Source organism: Emys orbicularis, chromosome 2, assembly GCF_028017835.1.
Source record: "Emys orbicularis isolate rEmyOrb1 chromosome 2, rEmyOrb1.hap1, whole genome shotgun sequence".
Classification (NCBI taxonomy): domain Eukaryota; kingdom Metazoa; phylum Chordata; order Testudines; family Emydidae; genus Emys; species Emys orbicularis.
In genome coordinates, this window is record NC_088684.1 from 125,904,426 (window position 1) to 125,919,149 (window position 14,724).

The 14,724-nt window shown below is 41.6% G+C and overlaps 1 protein-coding gene across 1 annotated transcript in view; it reads left to right on the forward strand.

The window, feature by feature from the left end:
- Nucleotides 1–14,503, forward strand: part of DROSHA (drosha ribonuclease III) — a 114,305-nt gene extending 99,802 nt beyond the window's left edge. The window contains exons 27-32 of the mRNA XM_065397727.1: nucleotides 949–1,090; nucleotides 7,800–7,882; nucleotides 7,973–8,076; nucleotides 10,003–10,095; nucleotides 10,951–10,997; nucleotides 14,071–14,503. Of these exons, the coding sequence (XP_065253799.1) occupies nucleotides 949–1,090; nucleotides 7,800–7,882; nucleotides 7,973–8,076; nucleotides 10,003–10,095; nucleotides 10,951–10,997; nucleotides 14,071–14,201 (600 nt within the window). The 3' untranslated portion in view covers nucleotides 14,202–14,503. The remainder of the gene's footprint in view (nucleotides 1–948; nucleotides 1,091–7,799; nucleotides 7,883–7,972; nucleotides 8,077–10,002; nucleotides 10,096–10,950; nucleotides 10,998–14,070) is intronic.
- The last annotated feature ends 221 nt before the right edge of the window (nucleotides 14,504–14,724 follow it).

A 14,724-nucleotide genomic window follows, 5' to 3' on the forward strand; every position in this document is an offset into this window, starting at 1 on the left:
ACCAGTGGCCATGTACAAACCAGAGAGCCAGATCCCTCAGCTGACATAAATCAGCTTGGCTCCACTGACTTCAAAGCTATGCTTTATACCAGCTGGATATCTGGCCAGGAATGTCCATCTCTTATCCTTCCTTTCCCTCGCACCCCCAATGTAATGGAATTATGAACCAGGTTTGCTAGTTGTGTAGTAGTAGTCTTCCTTGCTTTAACATAGAGAGCATCTTTGTTTTTAATCCTGGGTACAAATATTCTTACACTTTGGATGTACTGTGTGTGTATGGATTTCAGGATATTGTGCTTCTTTGTCTATATTTCCTATGGTAAAACATGTTTAGATTTTGTTAGAATATATACTTCCAGCAAAATCAATACAAGAAATAGAGTGATGGGGAGAAGGCATTTGTTTTTAAAGAGGAACACCACCAATTTTTTTTAATGTAATGCAGGATTATGGGAACTGCACCTTCTTTCTAAGCAGGAGGCTCCCTTAAAATCCTCCATCAGCATGACTGTGCACTTCTTCCTGCACTGCTCTGTCATCTGGGCACCAGCAGCACAATAAAACTGACTAATGCACACAGTCCTAGTCCGTTTCATGCTGCTGCTCCTACCAGCACCCTACGTACCTATTTTTAGTTGTTTCTGGTAACACCCATGAAGCCAGCCCTGTAATATCTCGGCTTCCAAGTCATCCTCTTCCTTACCGTCAGCTGGAATGGAACAAGAGAGACAGACAGTAGAAAGAAGGGACAATGAAACAAAAGTTGGATCAGAAACAAAAGGAGATTCTCCAGTGATAGGCTGGGTGTAAAAACACCAGCAGAAATCAGAATGTGCTGAGAAGAGAAATGCAGTAAATTCATGGGGAAAAGGACCTAACGAGCTGCTTTACTCTTATAGTTTAACATTACCTAATGTTAAAACTGGGTGGGACTCTTTGTGGTTTCAGTTGTTGCGAAGCTCATTGGTGAACAACCGGACACAGGCCAAAGTAGCAGAAGAGCTGGGTATGCAGGAATTTGCCATCACTAACGACAAGACCAAGAGACCCGTGGCTCTTCGGACTAAGACTTTGGCTGATCTCTTGGAGTGTGAGTGCCAATATGGATCTTAATCAGACTGTTAACAGAATACTTAAATACTTAATTACTTAATTAAATATTTAATACTTAAAAACTAAAAGCATGTAGAAAAAATAGGGGAAGCTTCTTTGTGAATACCGGTACGTTGAATAAGTATATTGAGACAGTATGGAGATAAAGGCCCTCATTCTACCAGGTATTTAAACAGCCCGTTTTCCCCCAGGACTTGTTTAATAATTCCATTTAAAAAGTAGTAATATTTTAAAATATATGTTTTAACTCTGGTTTTTGGTTGGATGTTGCTATTTTCAGGTTGATACTTCTTCAAGTGATGGTCATTACGTGTATTCCCACACATGGGTACACATGCATGCTATGCACCCAACTCTATAAATTCTTCAAAGCAGTGTCTCTTGGCCCGCACATGCACAGTAGCTCTCCTTGTGCTCCCGACCGAGGGTATAATAGGCAGTGCAAGTTGATGCATCTCCAGTTGCTTCTTACTGCTGCATGGCCTGAGTCAGAATTGTGTCCTCCTTCATGTCATTTCATTACCTATCAAGAAAACATTTGTAAATAGTTATATTTTTAGATTAGTAGTTAAGAATTTTATAGTATAGTGTATTTCTCCCTGGTTCTGGAGCCAGGTTCCTCCCTGGCTCCAGAACTATGCCCAGAGTCCCAGAATTCAAGAATTGTGTCTCCTGCCCTTGATCCATCTCCATCAGTGAAGATTATCAACACTTCTTGTACTGTCTGGGTGAGGCGCATATCTCTGCAAAGTGCAGTATATGTTGCTCCTTCCCAACCAGAACTCAAGAAGCCCGGGAGCTTCACCTGCAGAAGCAGCTGATAGAGAAGACTATGAGGCACCTTTCCAATCTGGGCCAGGGAGACCCCCCAGACATTGGCATTAACTGCCTAGCAGCACCTGTCCAAGCACGTGCCTTAGTGTGTAGTCTTCAACATGTAAGCCCAAGGATTCTTCTTCCAGGGTTCCCCATGAGAGTAAAGGGCACTATCATTGATGCAAAAACATATCCATAAGAAATGAGCTTCCTCCCCAAACCAGTCCAGGTCAGGTGAGACATCACAAATGAAACCTAATGAACTGGCTTCATGAAGAGCCCCAGATCAGAGGGCAAGATGCATAAAAAGAAAGATCCGCCAGTTCCGTGGGTCATTTCAGTACCAATGTGCAAAGATAGACATTGACCGATTCCATCTATGAGTGCTGGTCCGGCCCCGTTGTTGGTAATGCTTCTTCCGTCTAAAGACCATACAGCTGCTGCAGATGCACTGGATCTATGGGAACTCCTCGGACACCAGGGCGTACAGAGACTTGTATAACACCAGAGGAAATATGTCCTTACTTTGGGGGAGGAGTCTACATCAGTGTCCCGGGAATCATTTCACATCCAACCATCTGGCAGGACTACCCTGGTACCAATGGCACTGCCACTACCTATTGAGCAGTTGTCCGATTCAGAGAAATCAGAGAAGATGGCCCCATTGGTATCTCCTTAGAGACAGTTGAACCCAATAGGCAGTCAAGAGGTTACACCCACCATTCCACTCGGTACAACCTCCCCCGCCCTGGGACCGCTGTTACTGATTTCCTTAGGGTCCCCCACAACCTATTGACCCCTCTTTCTGGCCTTATTGTTGTTCGTGGGATATATATGGCAGGTTTCCGAGCCCCTCTCAAGAGTAATGTCGCTCCTCTCTCTCTTGCCAGCTGGTTTGTTCGTGTACGAGGAGGAAGAGGTGGAACCAGAGCGGCAGGTACCAACATTCCGTTGGTTGCCTCTTCATCAACTCCAGATGAAGTGGTTGCTCCTTCCTCACCTTCTCTGCCGAATGACCCTTGCCAGTAGCAGGAGCTGTTACAAAAAACGTCCAGTGATCTACAGATCCTATTGAAGGAGACCCAGAACCTTCAACACTGGCTCCTGGACATCATACAGTCTTAAGGACTGAGTAAGGTGGCCATACCCATCATACTAGAACCAGCTAGGGTGGTATGGAACATGCCAGCATCCTATGCCTTTTACACTGAAAAGGGCCAAGAGATGGTATTTTGTTCCTGCTAACTACCAAGCGTTGTTACAAAATACTATTTTAATACCTATTCCAGGCATCCAGACAAGGGTCCCACAGAAGATAGGGTCCAATTTCAGTCTCTATTCAATAAGGGGTAGCAAAGGTAGCCCTCCAGTCTGCAGTGGATGTGGCTGACACAGCTTCCAGAAGTTTGGCCACTGGTCTAGTTATAAGAAGGGATTCCTGGCTACAATCATGAGGGTTTCCTAGAGAGGTCTAGGACCTCCCTTATGACAAATCGAATCTCTACAGTGAGAAAATGGATGAGTCCCTGAACTCACTAAAAGATTTGAGATCAACTCTGCATTCCCTGGTGATTTATACCCTGACCTCCAGAAGGAAACATCAGAGGCAGCCCTATAGAATTAGGCCACCCCCTTCTCATGCACATTATTACCAGCGCACAGCTGAACCACCATGCCAACACCAGAAGATTCAGAGACCTTGCTTCTCAGCCCCTTCTACTGCCACAGCCTCTAATCACTCTGTCACCAGCCAGGAGCCACTTTTGACATATTGGTCAAGACCCACGTATCACCACTGATGCCAATCACCATGTCCCCATCATCTTTGGGAGTCGTCTCACACTTTGCCCACAACTGGAACAAGATCACTGTGGACAGTTGTGTTCTGGAGATTATCCATAGAGTCTGGAGAAATGCCATAGAGTTTCTTTCCTTCCTACCTCACACATCCCCTTCCTGGTCCCCCTACAGGGATCATTCTCACAAGGTGATTCTTCAGTGAGAAGCAGCTTCCCTCACTGAAGGGCAATAGATCGTGTTCCACCTCATTACCATGGGAGAAAGCTTTATTCCCCATATTTCTTAATTCCCAAAAAACACAGAGGGTGGAGACCCATCCTGGACCTTCAGCAACTCAACATCTTTATTTGAAAGCGGAAGTTCCAGACAATTAGGCTGGCATCTATAATCCCCTCCCTTTAGGAAGGGATATGTTTCGTGGCTCTCGACATGAAGGATGCGTGTTTCCATGTGGACATTCACCCATCACACAGGAAGTTCCTGCATTTTATGGTAGGCCAGGAGCACTTCCATTTTTGAGTCCTCCCCTTTGGGCTGACTATGGCACCCAGAGTATTTACAAAGGTTTTCCTTGTGGTGGTAGCACAGATGAGATGCCAAGAATATATAGTATTTCCATCCCTGGACGATTGGCTCCTGGTCTGATCTTGTCAGAACATCGAGTCATCATCACAGTGTTTCATACAACTCTGAACAAGTATGTGCATAAATGAAGTATGTGCATAAATGAAGAAAAGTCTGTTCTGTTACCCACAAGGTCAATAAACTTTATAGGGGCAAAGCTGGACTTGGATTTCGCAAGATTGTTTCTCCCCTCAAAAAGGTTTCATGCACTGAGCACCCTGATTTCACATAACCTACAATCCATGAATCACAGTGCACAAGTGCCTCTCACCATTGGGCCACATGGCTGCATGCACCTACATGACTCCTTTCACCAGACTCCACTTACAGTGCCTGCCGGCTCGGCTCCACTCAATTTGTCAGCCAAGCAAGGACCACATCAGCTCCTGGTCGTTCTTACCAGAGTTGTCATCTGACTTGGTGGTTGAACCCGGAAAAAGTCATGGTGGAAGTTCCCTTCAGCCCTCCCACTCCCAGGGCCACCACTGTGATGGTTGCCTCCCTTTTCGGGTGGGCTGCTCATCTGGAGAACCACACTGCTCAGGGTGTGGGGTACAAGAGGCCAGACTACATACTGAAACTGAGGGCGTGCAAGGCCTTTCTTCTGCATATGCACTCACTCCATATTCAGATAATGTTGGACAATATCACCACTATATAAACAAACAAGGAGGAGCAAGATCTCATCCACTCGGCCAGGAAGCCATCAGACTTTGGAACCGGTGTATCAGGAACTGCATCACAAAACAGGCCTCGTGCCTTCCTGGAATTCACAACTCCCTGGCAGACAGATTACACAGGAGCTTCTTGATAGACCATGAGTGGGAGATTCACGACACAGTTCTGAGCGAGATATTTACACAGTGGGTAACTCTGCTATGCAACTTCTTCGCATCCCAAACAAACAGAAAGCTCCCCCTATATTGCTCCAGGGGAGCCATGGGTTGCGATTCCCAAAGCAATACTCTGCTGATGTCTTGGAGAAATGGCCTCTGATATGCCTTTCCTCCCAGTTCCCTGCTTCCACAGGTCGTAGGGAAGATAAGTCTCGATGGCGCCAACATCATTCTCCTAGCACCTCATTGGCCCAGACAGTTCTGATTCATGGAAGTTCTAACAATCTGCCTGCCCACCAATCAGAATTCGCCTATTCTCAGATCTCCTAACCCACGGCAGGTGGAAGACCAAGGATCCCAATCCAGGCACGCTGCATCTCATTGCCTTGTTTTTGGATGGGCGTCGAAAATAGAATGCTCATGTTCAGCTCCCATTCAGGTGATCCTTTCAGCCTGCGCACAACTGCACTCACATTCTCCAGATATTTTAACCATTTCAGTTGTTCTAGACTATCTCCTATCCCTGAAGACTTCAGGTCTCTCTGTTAGTTTCTTACAAGTACACCTAGCAGCGATATTGGTCCCTTCCTCCCTCCAGTGGAAGGACGATCTCTCTTTATTAACCCAGCTACAGTATGAGTCATGAAAGGCCTGATCAGGACCTTCCCATCAGTCCTTAGACCTAAGGTGACTTGTACCATGGCCCACCTGCCCATGAAAGTGGCATTCTTAGTAGCTATCATGTCAGCTAGGTGGATTGGCGAGCTTGGACCCTTCATGGTGGAATCTCCTTATACTGTGTTTCACAAAGAAAAGGTTTCTCTTCGACTGCACCCAAAGTTTCACCCCAAGATTGTTTTTGAGTTCCACATCAATCAAATAATACTTACCTGTATTTTTCCCCAAACCCCATGCTTCCTCTGAAGACAGGAGACTTCACTCTCTCAATGTCCAACGTGCCCTGGTGTTCTGCCTGCAAAGAACCAAACCTACTAGGAAATCACCTAGACTCTTTTATCACCATAGCACAGAAGTCCCATGGGCAAGCCAGTTTCCTCCCAGAGGATTTCTAAGTGGGTCTCGGGATGCATCTTAGAGTGCTACAAGATAGTAAATATTCCTCCCCCTGGAGGGGGGAGCACAGGATACCTCCATGGTATCCCTATCAGACATTCTGCTGCAGGACATCTGCAGAACAGTCACCTGGATTTCGATCCACACGTTTGAGACACATTATGATCTAGTCCATGCCTTGGCTGCAGATGCAGTGGTGGGATTGGCGGGATTGCAAGCATCTTTGCTACCAGCCTCCTCACACCCATCTCCAGTCTAAACGCTGCTAGCCAGTCATCCATGTGTGGAATACACATAGGGACCATCACTCAAAGAAGCAGTGGAAGTTACTTACTGTAACTAGACATTCTTTGAGATGTGTGGTCCCTATCTGTATTCTACTCTCACCCTCTATCCCCTCTGCTTAGGATCCTGTTGGATTTGTGGTAAGAAGAGGAATTGGAGAGGTGTTGACCCACACTACCTATTATACCCTTGCTAGGGTGCACTGCTTTGAAGAATTTCCAGACTCAGGCGTATGGCATGTATGCATACCACATGTGGATTACAGATAGGGACCACGCATCTTGAAGAACCTCCAGCTACAGAAAGTAATTTCCACTTTCAAGGGCCAGATATTCAAATACTAGCCTCCCTTTTTGCATCCCCTACAAGCAGACACAAAGAAGGTGATTTAGATGCCTAAGTATCCAATTTGCAGGTACAATCAAGTACTTATTTGTTTACATGACCTGAGTTGTATCCCCCAAAGAACTGCAGGTGCAAAATTGTAGGCTCAGAAATGGAGGGTTAGTTTAGGTGACATCAAAAATTTGTCCCTAAGAGTAAAGATTTATTGGCATTTGAGTCAGGAGGACAGGAGTTCTGACAAATCAGAGGTGGTGACTCTGACATGCTCTCATTATTAGAGAAAGAGAGGAAAAAGTGATCCAGAATGTAGGGGTACTCCGTGCTTCACTGAATTTCAATAGGAGGTTTCAAAATAGCATTTCCACAAAGAGTACAGAGACACACAGAGCAAGCCCCTCAATCCATTTATGAAAGTGTTTGCGGTTCTCCTTCCAAGGCAGGTGAAATGGTAATAAATATTGTGCCAAGAAAGTTAATCTGTATCCAGTGCATTTTAATACGTTGTGTGAGAAGTTTAGATCTGTTGTCTCTTGCCAAATCCTTTTAGTAAATGGAAACTATTCATAAACAACAGTGATTTATACCTAAGCATTTATAGTGTACCCAATAGTGATTTATTTCTAAGTCCTGGTCTGCTGGTTAAATCACAGGATTAGGAGCCAGATTCTGTTCCTGGCTCTATAAATGACTGTGTGTGAACGTGGGCAAGTTGCTTAACCTCTTGCTGACTCAGTTTCCTCCCCTGTAAAGCAGTGATGACAATAATACCCACATCATGGCAGTGTTGTGAAGCTTAGTTCGTTGATGATTTTAAAGTGCTCTAAATTACTCTAATAGTGCTATAAGAGTGCAAAGCACTACACTCCTCTTGCGTGGGTGGTAATACCTAAATATTTTGTTTCTCAGCTTTTATTGCTGCGCTTTACATTGATAAGGATTTGGAGTATGTTCACACTTTCATGAACGTGTGCTTTTTTCCGCGATTAAAGGTAAGGTCAGTTTGCTTCATATTTTCATATATCATTGCGATTTGAGCAGTTACTGCAAACTCTCAAACCATCTTTGTGGATTTATTATAGGAATTCATTTTAAATCAGGATTGGAATGACCCTAAATCCCAGCTTCAGCAATGCTGCCTGACTCTCAGGACGGAAGGAAAAGAGCCAGATATTCCTCTATACAAGTAAGGACCCCTGTATCACTTATACAAACTAATTATCAGTCTTTGTTTTACCCAATACAAAATGTGATCAGACTCTGAACATCTTTCTTCTATCTTGTCTTTATTTTAAGACTCCATTTGATCATGACTAGGTTTAAAATTGTTCTGTCTGTTGTTTAAAGAAATAATTCAGTCTGCTTCCAAACCAAAGATATTAAAAACAGTCTGGTTTTGTTTGGGAGTAGAAATTGTTGAGCCAACATTTTGAGATCTGTATGTTTTAATCACTGCAGAGTTAAATTATTAAGAACTCTGCCTTTTCATTACATAAAGCCCCAGTGAATATTTTTTTCAGGGCTTACAGGGAGTTTTTAAATGAGTTATTCCTTAAAAGATGAAATTGTTAAAAACAAAATAAATATTCAGAATGCTCAAGTATAATGAGTGCGCTGAGGAAGATTGTCATTTAGATGTAGCCATTGACTGTGAGTCAAGAACCTGAGCTTTGTTCCCAGCAGTACCATGAACTTTGTGTGACCTTTCTGTCTCAGTTTCCCCAGCTGTAAAATAGGATTATGCCTACCTCATAGAGATATCAAATGTTGTATTTTGTAAAGCACTTTCACATCCACACAAGTACTACACTGATGGGTGTGTAAGTAGCTGAAAAAAGGAGAAAAGAAAATGCTATCAAAGTGCCAGGCCTTTATTATCAGTATTTATTATATCCAGAATGTGTATAGAATTAAAACCCATATTTCTCACGTTTACTGAAGTAAAGTTTCATATGCAGTGCAGTGGGTTACAGTGAAAATTGGTGTACTTCAGAAATATGATTGCAAAATGATACTTTGCAGATCTGATTTCCCAGGTCTTTATCTGCGAGCTTACTCCCTTATCTTGAGGGAGATAGATACAAAAGAAATGAATTTCTGTTTCTTGTCAAACCCACTGAGTATAAGTACAGTATGTTTGTGCTGGTTTTTTTATGATAAATTGATTTTGATAGTACAGCTCAGTGTCAGTCTACATTTGCTGTTATCTTCCTATTATCTTGTTTAATTTTCTTCCCATGGAGTTATTTGTTTCACTGCATTTGCAGCCAGTAGTTTTGCTTTTAAAATCTAGGGTGTATTTTGTTTGTATGTATGTTCGGTGTTACACGGTTCATTAGATGCAGAGTAGTTTGGTTAGATATTTCAAAAATTGATATGAACTTTTGCTGCTCCTTCTGTTGAGAAATAAGGTAGTGGACAGAACTCATCTTGGCAGTGGGGCGAGTTGGGGCAGAGGGAAGAGATAAAAGGAAAAGCAAATTCATTGTGTGTCTAGGGAATTATGTCTTTCTCCTTGAGACGGTTGCTAATGCATAGCCTAGATTCTCACTCAAATGGAAAGGTGGTCTGATAAGTGACAGAAACGATAACTTTTCTGGTGGAACAATGTATTTATTCTGTGAATTTGTCATGTAGAGGAGCAGCATATCAAATATCAACACTCCTTTAAACCTTGGCCCAGTTTATGGGCCAAAATTTCAATGCACATGGGCTGACATGTCTGATTAAAAGTGTGTGTCCAGTTGTATAACTACATCTGTTCATGCAATTAAAAATGGATCCACAGAGTTGCAGCAATTGGATGAGCATGTAAGCATTTTTGACTACAGGTCATACATTTACATTTTTAATTGGGCCTATGTGTAAGCCCAGGAGTGTTAAATAAAGCTAGTTTTAGACCAAGACAAATTTTATGTACATACTTCGCTTTAATAAACACAGTTTTGACATCTTTTGGTTGAAGTAACATATACAGCCAGCAGTCTACCCTCTGACATTGTGCCTTGTGCTAATCTTCCTAAATGGACTGAAAGTTTGGTGAGATATATGCCATTGATAGATTATTGTTTCATACTTTCTGCTTGAACAAATTATGTCTTTCTTATCTCAGGACCCTGCAGACAGTGGGACCTTCTCATGCCAGGACATATACAGTCGCTGTTTATTTCAAAGGGGAAAGAATAGGATGTGGTAAAGGCCCAAGGTACAGTGGAAATGTATGAAATGGTTTTAAAAAGCGAATTTGATTGTGAAAGCCTCTGAAATGACAGCACAGGAGACTAATATTTGCTGATTAGCCTCAGAAAAGGTAAAGCAACATGAGCAACAGCTGTGCAGCCTTCCCCACACTACTCTGCCTCTGTGCCTCAACCTTACTTTAATGGGACCATATCCTAGTGGCTGGAGGTAGTTCAGTCTCCATGTCCATTTGGTCCTTAGCCTCTCTGCTGAGGCGCCAAAGAAGCAGGTGTGTTTAGTGACATTTATACACTGAAACCACTAAATAGCTTCCAGATGACAGTGACTTTTGGTCACTGCTGACCATGGACAAATTTAAACTGGCAATTTAGGGTCAGAGAGTCTTTCTCCACCTTTTACTGATCACTGCCAGCAATCCAGCCCTCATTATTTTTTCGGCATAGAAAAAAAAAGTTACACATTTTTGTAATGGTCTTAAACCTCTAAGATTATTAGAACAGAACCATCAGTACATAATTTTCACTTTGTAGTACAGAGTCGAAATGTCATTCGATTTTTGCTGCTCACTCTTCTATCTGTATTCATTTTTTCTTTCTCTTAATTAAAACAACTGCTTCACTAATGAATTACAAAACAACCTTATTGATCTAATTTTTTTTGAAATATGCCATAGGAATTATGGCACTATTATGTGTATATTTGCGGAAAACTGGATTTATCCATTATGTTACGGGACTGACTGACCAATGATTATTTGAAGAGTTGATCACAACAGAGTAATATGAACCCCAGATTCTGGGAAACTTGTAGTTTACCCAGTAAAGCATAAACTTACCATATTTTTGTTTGGTTTTGACAGTATTCAACAAGCAGAGATGGGAGCTGCTATGGATGCGCTTGAAAAATGTAAGAGGTTTTCTTGGGAAATGGGAAAACTATTGTAATTTACTCAGCTGGGTTTTCATGGAGGGCAAGGTGGATGTTTTATGGGGGAGAAAAATGGGCCAGAGAATGTACACAAAATGCTATCAGCTTCTGAACTTTAGGTTTGCTTATTAATAGTTTCCATAAAACTTTGTCAAAAGTCAAGTAGTACATATGACACACACAGGCATTTTCAAAGGGAAGTTTTCAGTAAATCACAGATGCAGCAGTTGTCCCTTATTGGACTTAGTTCCTTAATCACTCCAAGGTTCCCCTGCTTTAACGTGGAACAGAATGGGGTAAGCTTTCTCTGTGGTACAGGGTGACTCCACCTTACACATTTTACAACCATTTGCTAGTAAGGTTGTCTACTGTGGTTAGGGGCATCCATCTTCTAGAATGTTTTCTGATCATGTGGACAGGATCGGTCAATTCAGTGTCAAAAGCCTAGATCCTCAGCTGTAGTGAAAGTTATTGCAGTTCCACTGAAGTCAGTGGAGCTAAAACAATGTACAGCAACTAAGGATCTTCCCCTGTGGTCTTGAACCAGGGGTCACCCAATGAAATTAATAGGCACCAGGTTTAAAACAAACATAAGAAAGTACTTCTTCACACAATGCACAGTCAACCTGTGGAACTCTTTGTCAGTGGATGGTGTGAAGGCCAAAAGTATAAGTGGGTTGAAAAAAGAATTAGATAAGTTAATTGAGGATAGGTCTTGGCTATTCGCCAAGATGGTCAGGGATGCAGCCCCATGGTCTGTCTGCCAGAAGCTGGCACTGGATGAGGTGGGATGAATCACTCGATAATTGCTCTGTTCTGTTTGTTCCCTCTGAAGCATCTGGCATTGGCCACTGTTGGAAAACAGGTTACTGGGCTAGATCTTTGGTTTGATCTAGTATGGCCATTATGTTTTTATGTTCTTATTCTGCCATCTCCTCCAGGTGTTGCCCCCGACCCACCATCATCACCTCAAACTAGTCTAGATTGAGCTTAAACCAGATACCACTCATACGTGCACTGATATATTTCTAAATAAATATTTATATTTAATCTGGAAGGATTACATTTTTAATCAATAAAAGTCGGTAAATGTTGATTTCACCATACACACACTAACCAATGCAAAAATATTTTCATCAATGATAATCAATATTTATAGATAGGCAAAAGTAAGAAAAATGGTGCTTGAGAATTTATTATAGTCAAAATCCAGTGATTTCGACTTGAATTAGGCTTGTCACAAATGGACTAGCAAATGAATAGGAAAAACGGGTCTGATTTGTATATTTTGCTGTGATGTTGACAATTTGCATTTTAATGATTTTGCTTTAATGTTTTAAATCTCAGCATCTGCTGTCATTAACTAATTGTCTCACCCTCTCATAATTTCCCGCAAATGTGAAAATTTAAATTTTCAAAAAAATTTAAAAATGTTTGAACATAACATCGATATTATCCATTGATATTATAAGAAAATGAACACTGAATTCTGCTATTTATATTTGTAGAATTGGGGATAGCTAAATTGTTGCTTTTTGAGAATGTCTTTTAATGCAGTTAGAAATGGTTAGAAATGGAGAAATAGTCTGAAGTAAATAGGATGAAATTCAGTTAAGGACAAATGCAAACACATACAAAATAGGAAATGACTACCTAGGAAGGAGTAAAGACGCTCCCCGGGTTACGCAAACCCGACTTACGGAAATCCGGACTTACGGAAAAAGTTCTGTAAGCTTTTTTTTCCCCTCATAATTGACGGAGATGCGTTCCCGACTTAAGCAAAATTCGACTTACGCAAAGCATTCAGGAACGGAACTCTTGCATAAGTCGGGGAGCTTCTGTACTGTGGAAAGAGATCTGGAGATCATAGTGGATCACAAGCTAAATATGAGTCAACAGTGTAACACTGTTGCAAAAAAGCAAACATCATTCTGAGATGTATTAGCAGGAGGGTTGTAAGCAAGACACGAGAAGTAATTCTTCTGCTGCACTCTGCGCTGATAAGGCCTCAATGGGAGTAATGAGTGCATATTTCAGGAAAGATGTGGACAAATTGGAGAAAGTCCAGAGAAGAGCAACAAAAATGATTAAAGGTCTAGAAAACATGATCTCTGAGGGAAGATTGATGAAACTGGGTTTGTTTAATCTGGAGAAGAGAAGACTGAGGGGGGACATAATAGCAGTTTTCAAGTACATAAAAGGTTGTTACAAGAAGGAGGGAGAAAAGTATTTCTCCTTAACCTCTGAGGATAGGACAAGAACCAATGGGCTTAAATTGCAGCAAGTGCGGGTTAAATTGGACATTAGGAAAAATTTCCTAACTGTCAGGGTGGTTAAACACTGGAATAAATTGCCTCGGGAGATTGTAGAAACTCCATCATTGGAGATATTTTAAGAGCAGGTTAGACAAATATCTGTAAGGGATGGTCTAGATAATACTTAGTCCTGCCTTGAGTACAGGGGACTGGACTAGAAGACCTCTTGAGGTCCCTTCCAGTCCTATGATTCTATGTTTATCTTAGAACTCAGCTATCATTTTCCTACTCAGAACACTGCCATTATGCTGGCTATCAAGCATGCTTTTGCATTATCTAAAATAAAAACAGTAATAATGTGAACATCTGTACAACACTCAGTACCAGTTGCTCTTACTTTGTCAGATATTTTAGTTGCTCTCATTCCACCGAGTGTTGATTGTATTCTCACTTCACTTTTTCAGTATTAACTACCTGTTGCCAGGGGAATAAAATGTAAAACCCAAGTATTACTTGGACATGTTACTATGTCAGCATTTTATAATCTCTATGTCTGAGAATCGGCCGGGCTCCGTAGCAAGAGAAACAAATGTTGAAATTATCTTTGAAACTAAGGTGGTCTGATCATGCTGGACCTCCAGATTTGTACTGAGTGTTACGAATGAATGAGGCAAAATGATAACGGCGTGACTTTTTCTCCTCCATCTTATAAAAGAAAAATAAATAAATAAAAATTGAAGCATTCTCTGTGCTACCAGCTGCCCTTTATTAATATAAAATATTTCTCCTTGTGTCAGATAACTTTCCCCAGATGGCCCATCAGAAACGGTTCATTGAACGGAAATACAGACAAGAGTTGAAAGAAATGAGGTGGGAAAGAGAGCATCAAGAGAGAGAGCCAGAGGAGACCGAAGAAGTACGGAAATAAAAGGAGGGCACGGAAACAGTGCCATATTTACTTACTTAATAACTCGATGGCCTATGGAGACGTAACCTAGTTTCATGCAGGTGATGAATGAAGCATGCCTGCTGACAGCAAATACAAAATAATGCTCTTTCTTAAAAAAAAATAGTTTCTTTTATTCTGTTTTAGCTGCAAAGTCTTGGGGACTTTTCCTAAGATTTTTTTTACAAAAAGTCCTTTTAGCTTTTATGAAAAGTTGTGGAGGTGTTTTTTTGTTTTGTTTGTTTTTAATTTTGTCTTGTATGAAACAATAAAGTGCTAATTTCAGAATCTCACCAAGAGAAAAAGAATTGTTTAATTAGCGTCTCCTGTGTTTGAATGTTTCTGTTCCAGAGACCTGCAAACACTGTCACACTGACTCAATGCTGAAGAGGAAAAAGAAGTAGTTGTGGCCCTGGTTCAGCAGAAGACTTAAACTGGTGCTTAACTTTAAGTGTGTACATACAGTGAAGCTCGTGTTTCAGTGATTTGCTGAATTGGTACCTTA